The 7,811-nt window shown below is 35.9% G+C and overlaps 1 protein-coding gene across 1 annotated transcript; it reads right to left on the minus strand.

Annotated features, from left to right (window-relative positions):
• Positions 1-569: 569 nt before the first annotated feature.
• LOC306846992 (transmembrane protein 196-like) lies at positions 570-7,251 on the minus strand (the record flags this gene model as incomplete). Its single annotated transcript, XM_079380725.1, has 4 exons — positions 570-638; positions 1,591-1,860; positions 5,808-5,864; positions 7,087-7,251. The coding sequence occupies 4 exons, from the start codon at positions 7,249-7,251 to the stop codon at positions 570-572; spliced, it is 561 nt and encodes a 186-aa protein (XP_079236851.1).
• Positions 7,252-7,811: the final 560 nt, after the last annotated feature.

A 7,811-nucleotide genomic window follows, 5' to 3' on the forward strand; every position in this document is an offset into this window, starting at 1 on the left:
AAATATGTAGGCTATATTAAAACAAAAATCTTTGATGTGTGAAATAAAAGTATTTCTGTGTGTTAACAGCTTAATCATCAGTCTTAATGCCACAAATTACATTTGACATCTTTATTTCATTTTCATATGAAGCCTCTATATAAAAATACTGTAAATTAATAAATATCTTTACAGGCATTTTGCAGTGTGCATTTATACGATCAGGATAAAAGCATTCAGTATAACATACAATATCAGGATTACAATTTCAGATTCAACATTTCCTTTATCTAGACACAGGGAGAGATACAGAAAGAGAGAGAAGATCGTTTGCATGCTTATTTTGTACTCAAATGTCTGTTTTCTCTATGCTGGTCATCAGCTCTGACCTCTCCTGAGGTCATCAGGTAACTGGACACTAATTGGCTGTCTGTCTGCTCAATACTGTTATCTGACGCTCTTGTCCTGCGAACACCGCCTGTGCTTCTACTGTCAGCTCGACTCAACCAATCAGAGTGAAGAACTGTCAGCCTGACTCAGCCAATCAGGTGAAAGACTTGTGCTGTTAAGAGCGAGTGGGCAGCGAGCTGTCACGGCGAAGCACTCCGTCCGTTGTAGGCGATTTGAGAGATGCAATTGCTGGTGTTATCCAAAACCTCCTGCAAACAGACAAACACACAGCTGAGTTTGTGAGGAGGTTTCGCTACGAGATGCACATTCAAAAAGACAGGAGAGAAAAAACGTCAATTTTTAGCTACTGTATGAGCTTGTTTCTGCATCAGATTTGTAGAAATGTAGCATTGCATCACTTGCTCACCAATAGATCCTCTGCAGTGAATGGGTGCCGTCAGAATGAGAGTCCAAACAGCTGATAAAAACATCACAATAATCCACACCACTCCAGTCCATCAGTTAACATCTTGAGAAGCCAAAAGCTGCGTGTTTGTAAGAAACAAATTCATCATGAAGATATTTTTAATTTCAAACCATTGCTTCCTGCTAAATCCTGCTTACTCAGGACTGCTCCATAATCCATAATCACTCTTCCTCCAGTGAAAAAGTGGTCTGGTCTGAATCAGGAGAGAAATCTGCACGGATTAAACACCGTTTACAAGCCAAAACAGCTCTAAACAAACACTTGGGTGGATTTTGGTTTGAGAGACAACAGGAGATGGACCTTTTCCATGCATTATTATGGATTATGGAATCGTATTTTGGTCAGGTTTGATGTTAAAAATGTCTTAATGATAGATTTGTTTCTCATGATGTTAATTGATGGACTGGAGTGTGGATTACTTGTGGATTATTGTGATGTTTTTATCAGCTGTTTGGACTCTCATTCTGACGGCACCCATTCACTGCAGAGGATCCAATGCTAAGCAAGTGATGCAATGCAACATTTCTCCAAATCCGATGAAGAAACAAACTCATCTACATTAACCTTCAACTCTAATGTATCAACAAAACGAAACAAGAAGTTTGAATTTGGTTTTATTCAATGTTCAATGTTCTGGAAATTTCTGTATTAAGAATGAAAACTGAGTCAGCTTTAATGCAATGTTGACTGCAGTGTATGAGATACACCGGCACACACAGACCGCACAAACATACCAGCTCCTGGCATACCTTCTCTGCCATTTCGTGCGAGTGATGCAGTGAATGTTCTCTCTCCAGAAACATGCGCTGCTGTTCGCTGCTGGCCAGTCTGCAGGTCAGCCATGTGGACAGCGTGCAGCTGCTGGTGCCCAGACATGCTAGAGACATGACAGCCAAATGAAGAGAGCGCATAGCATCGGGACGCTTGACCAGCGCACGGACAAATTGGAAGTTCAGGATTCCACTGATTAACCCACAAATGCAGCAGGAGGAAAATAAAATCATCTGAGAGAGAAAAACATACATAATATTAGCTGTTTGTGTATGTGCATTGCGTGCATACAACATTCAAATTATAATGCATATTTAATGCATATAACATTGCATGTATATACATTGTTATAATATCAAAATAACAATGCATATTGCATGCAAACATCCTTAAAATAATAATGTATATAGCAGAGGATAATAATGTATTCAACATTCAAATAATAATGCATATTGCTTGCAAACAATATCAAAATGATCATGCATATTGCACACATACACTAAAATAACGCATATTGCATGCACACATTATTGAAATAATGTGCATGCATACAATATCAAAAGAATAATCCATAAAACATGCATTTAATATTAAAATAATAAGGCATATTTCATGCATTCATCATTAAAACAATGCATACATTATTAAAATTATTACAAACGCTTTAATAGCTTAACTATTTCTGGTGGACTGAAATCATTAAGTAAAATATAATCAGAAAGTAAAAATCAGGCAGTAAAATATCAGTTAAATTATCAAAGTGGTGTTTGCCTATGTAAAAGTAACAACCAAAGTGCTGGGGGCGTTGCTATGCATTTGCTAAGGTGTTCTGATTTGTTTCTATGCTCGTAAAGGTCACAGTATATTAAGCGTACAGCACCGCAGAAATACTGTATACGGAGGAGGAAGATGAAACCCTTGTGTACTGGGAGAATGGATTGTGCTGCTCTGTGATTTTATAATCGGTCAGACCACGTCCAGACAGTGACATTATCTGCCTGCAGAAAACTGCCACCTCAACACTTCAAGACAGATCTGACCTCAAATTACACAAGAGACTTCTGACTCCACAGCACTGTCGCACATTATTATGTTATCCTGATTCCTGGATGGCACACCCCTTTTTAGTGCGCTATAACTGCTACTGTCACTGCTCGGTATTGTGCACTGCAGATATTGTTGGCTCCTATGATAACTTGCTTACACTAATAAGGGTGTGCAAATGATTAAAATGTAAATGTACTGTTGGTAGAAACTATGATCATACTACCATACAACTTGTTTTGGCAGTATATACGATGCACTAGGAAGGTCTATAATAAAGCATGTGTATTTCCATACATATAAAAGGTCATTCGGCTTAACATTTATAATGATTATATCGTAAATATCCATTATTTGTGACTTCTTATTGTAAGGCACTACAGGTGAATAGGGTAAATTTTTAACTAATAATGTCAAATATAATCGTAAACCCAACTGATTAATCACAGTACATTAAGACAATTGTTTTGCATTACAAAAATATAACAAAATAAGCAAATGAGGTATTATATGATTAAATATGCACTAATTTGCACATTTCCAGACCAGAAATCTGAGCAATGGATTTGTTGCTGTGTTCTTTGGCGCAGCAAGTACGTTGAAATACATTTTCTACTGTAATTTCCACATGAACATTAGATAAAGCCAGATTAAAAATTCTTCTTTCATTTTGTTGACATATTAGAGTTAATGATTTTTACTGAGGGGATTTTGGACATTTCCTTTTATCACTCTGTAAATGAGAAAATACTGTCAACCGGTAGAAAAATATACATTTTAACCATTTTTTAGGAATAAAATGTTACAAAAAAAAGCTTGTAAATGATATATGAACAAATCCCTCAGTAAAAACCTTCAGAATATATATAGGAATAAAACTCTAAATGTTGGTGTATGTAAGCGCAACTGAAGTACAGATGAAAACTCATTTGGAGAAACCAACTTTAAGGAAATGACAGAATAGTGGAATGAATATGCTTATTCCTTCTATAATTTAAAATTGTGTGTGAAACTTAATGCAAGAAATATATATCAAAAATAAATGAGATTATATGCATTTAAATTTTTCATTTTAATCTAATTTTGTGATTGATGCCAAGACCCTATATGCAAAACCATTGTTATTTTGGGCTATATTGCTTCCAGAGCATGTCTTCTTTCAGACTAATGGAAAGAAAAGTGTTTATTACACTTTATCTCTTTACGTCTGTAGATTTCAATCACAATCGATATTTTTAAAAGTTGTTTTACTTTATTTATTTTATTACTAATTACTGCATTATCGATTCTGCTAAAACGGCATACCATCTCTCATATTATTTTGCTGTAAAAAAAAAAAAAATAGTATGCAGAACGTACTCAGCATACTATTAAGCTAGCATTGCATTCATTATCATGCAGTAATATCACGTTACACACTGAAGAGAAACAGCTGTTTCTACAGTATGTTTGCTGTTTAAGTATCTAAACCCTGCTGATATGAGCCTGTCCATTGGGACTAAAAGTCAATATGATTTACAGATAAAATGCTTAAGTGTTCTTGAGTAGTTCCTGACATTACTGTCAGGAATTCAGAACCATTACAGGCTAACGGGGAGGGTTTCTTTTTAGCCGTACAATAACATTACAGGCGGTGTATAGAGGCCCGTGAAACAAAATCAATCAGCAGCAGAGAGCGAGAGATAAAACGAGAAACGGTAAAGCATGTTTGAGGACAAAGCTGAAAGCTTGTATACAAGAAATCAAAGGAAAACAAGTAATGATATGAAAAGAGACAATTGGAGAGTAGGATGGGAGAGACGTAAAACCTCTCAGACTAGCGTTTCACTTCGGTATAGATTTGTGATTAACACTCTCCGCTGGGGTGGCTCACTCCACTGAGAGGTGGCTAATTGAATCTAGTCTCTCCAGTGAAGTATCCTGGTATATTTACACACACACACACACACACACACACACACTCACTGTGAGCTGGAGCTGCTCTCGGATGTCTACATTCGTCATAAAGAACATGTGTGATACAGATGCATTATCTAATTAAATATGCACTCATTTGTATAAATTTACAGAACAGAAATCTAAAAATGTAAACCAGGTTCAAAATTCTTGTTTAATTTTGTTGATATATTAAAGTTTTGAGGTTTTTACTGAGGGGATTTTGGATGTCTTTTTATCACCCCATAAATCAAAACAGTTTTGCCACATTTTACATCACAAAATTAGATTAAGATTTTTAAAAAATGCTAAATATGTAATTGAAATCTACAGATGCAATGCAGACAATGAGACTTTTGGATGTTTTCTTTTCACTAGTCTTAAATAATACACGGTAAGTATCTAAATCTCAAATTTAACAAATTAATGAAAAACCCAATGGTTTTGCCTGTACAGTGTCTTGCAATAAAATCACAAAATTAGATTAAAATTCAAAATTAAAAATGTAAAATAACCGTATTCATTTTCAAGATAACAACTTGACATTTTTTTAACTAAATTAAACATGCACTGTATTGAGGTCTTGACAGAAAATGTAGCATGCTACTGTTTGAAATATTTGTTGCATACTGTTTAACATGAAATTTGAAATAAAAAATGTATGTTGTTGGCATATTCAGGTTTTTTGGGGGGGTTTTTGCATAGAGGATATCTCGTTTATCGCTGCATAAATAAACACTACAAATTGTTTATACGATAACAGTTTATATTTTACAAAAAAAGTCTCATACAGCCACCAAAAACACATCTATGTTCTCATGCTTTAAAGAACTCAGAAACCTAAACACTGATCTGAAGAATCTTTAAAATATAATGAAACATCAATGGAATAACATACAGTATGTGTAGGAGACTAGAGAATGTGCATTAACTGTTTACAATCTTAACTTTATTGGCCGTGAACAAAGTTTAACATCCATGCAACCTTTTTAATGCACAAAAGTTTCTTTATAGCGAACCAAAAATGGTTCTTTTCTGGCATTGATGCAAACAAAACCCCAATTGGAACCATTTTAAGAATGTACTACAGTACAGTGTGTGCTCTACAGTAGAGTAAGTATACAGTACAGTAGTAGTACAGTGAAGTATGTGTACTTGCACAGCAGAATGTGTGAATGAGAATACTGAAGTTCATACTCACAATCAGTCCTGTCCTTTTCCGTGCACACAGCATGCCACACAGTCCACAGATAAGAAACTATGAGACAGAAAACAGCATGTTTGAGCATCTTAACAGAAATGAACTGAATGAAAAACATGCAGAAAATGGGAGAAATGTGACCCAACCATACTGAATTCAGATTACAATAGAGTCACACCTTACAAGAACTGAACTGGACATGAACACACACAAATGAGGTTAAGTTATATGAGTTAATGAAGGAAAGATCTCACATACACTCTGAAAATGCGACAACTTCACAAAATATCTGTGAAAACACCAAAGTTATTACATCAGAAAGTGTGCCATTCTGTTCTAGGTCAGATTTCCTTTACAAAAAAATACTGTACATTCATACTGTACAGACCATGACATAAAAATGCATTTTATGGTATTTTCATGCCACATTAAGGTACTAATAAAAATGCCATGGTATTAAAATTGTGAAAAAGATGTGTACTTAATTGTATTGAATGTGCACTTGTAGTTCAAATCTTAAAAGTATATTTTTAAACAACTTGCAGATTATATAATATTAATGAAATAAAAGGCCACTGAAGTGACTTAACACTTTCATATATGTTTCTTAACACACTTTTAAATAAAGTGCACTTTGTAATGTCAAATTAAAATTTTAAAATACATTTTAAATCATTATGGCTTTAAAGAAGTACACTTATTTACTAACATTCCAAAGCATATGTGAAGTGCTTGATTATAATTGAACTTCAATGTGTTATTTGATATTACATTTACTGTTATTATATGTCAAACGTACTGAATTGCAATATTCGCCAGTACAAACCACATTTAAAAGACAATTTAAGTATGAAATTACATATAAAAACATTTAAGCGGGTCAAAAGTGCATTTAATGTAAATTTAAACTATAATGCAAATAACATGCAATTAAGTATCAGAGAACATGACATAAACATTACATCTCACATAAGAACTCATTTTAAAAGTATGCTAAAGTATGCTGTACTTGTTTTTCTATGCACCCACAAAACGTTCCCAATTGGTTGTTTTGGGGAGAAACCAAATAAGAACGTTCAGGGAACGTTGTCTGTAGGTTCTTCTTGTAGAAACTAACCTTCCCAGAACGTTCTGAGGATCAAAACTTGGCAGGTGGATAGTACATTTGAATACAAATGCAACCATTTTAAAAAATAAATATAAACTTTCAGTGCTTGAGAGTTTTGGTTGATTCGGATCAGTTGTTTATGCTGAAGAAGACTAGAAAAGTGAGACGTACACACACTCCGCTCCATACCGGAGAAGCGTCGCCCTGCTGGGTCTTGTGCTCCGCTTTCGCCCGGCAGATGCCCACTGCACCCAGGACGATGCTGGACACTCCGAGCCCTATCTCCAGCACCGACAGAACCAACAAACTCCAGATGATCTTCCGGCTGGAGCACATCTTCGCTCGGGCATCCTTCCTGACCGGTGCGCAAAACGCTTCACTCCATGTCTTCACAGATAAACCAAACGCATAAGATCCAGGAAAGTGTTCAGACGAACATCAACTTACGTGATTTCTCCAAAACACACCAGTAGTTCATGAGTCAGTGCGCAAAGGTGCTCTCCATGATGCGTATCCGCCAGCAGTTTAACTTTACCCTCCTCCTCACTCTGTTTACCATGCTTCTGCTCCTGCCCCGTGCGATTTCCCTCAGCTCCGCCCACTGTCACCATCGAATTTCTTTACAGTGCTGCAGTAGAATGGCTCTAAAATAGTTTTATAATCGTTATTTGATCATATACTTGACGTAATTCCTTAGAACGGTAAATGTTACAAAGGTTCCAAATCTAATCTGGCGGGACAAGTTGCGCTTCTGTCAAACAGGGGAGCAGGTGTCCTGACGCGGTTATGCGCAATGGTGCGTAAAAGCGCTGATTGCGGTAAATGCGCCCCGGTCAGTTTATTGCATAAAACCAGTGATTTGGACACCTAACGGCACATGTCAGCACAGCGCATTA

The sequence above is a fragment of the Barbus barbus genome, assembly GCF_936440315.1.
Source record: "Barbus barbus genome assembly, chromosome: 27".
Lineage (NCBI taxonomy): Eukaryota > Metazoa > Chordata > Actinopteri > Cypriniformes > Cyprinidae > Barbus > Barbus barbus.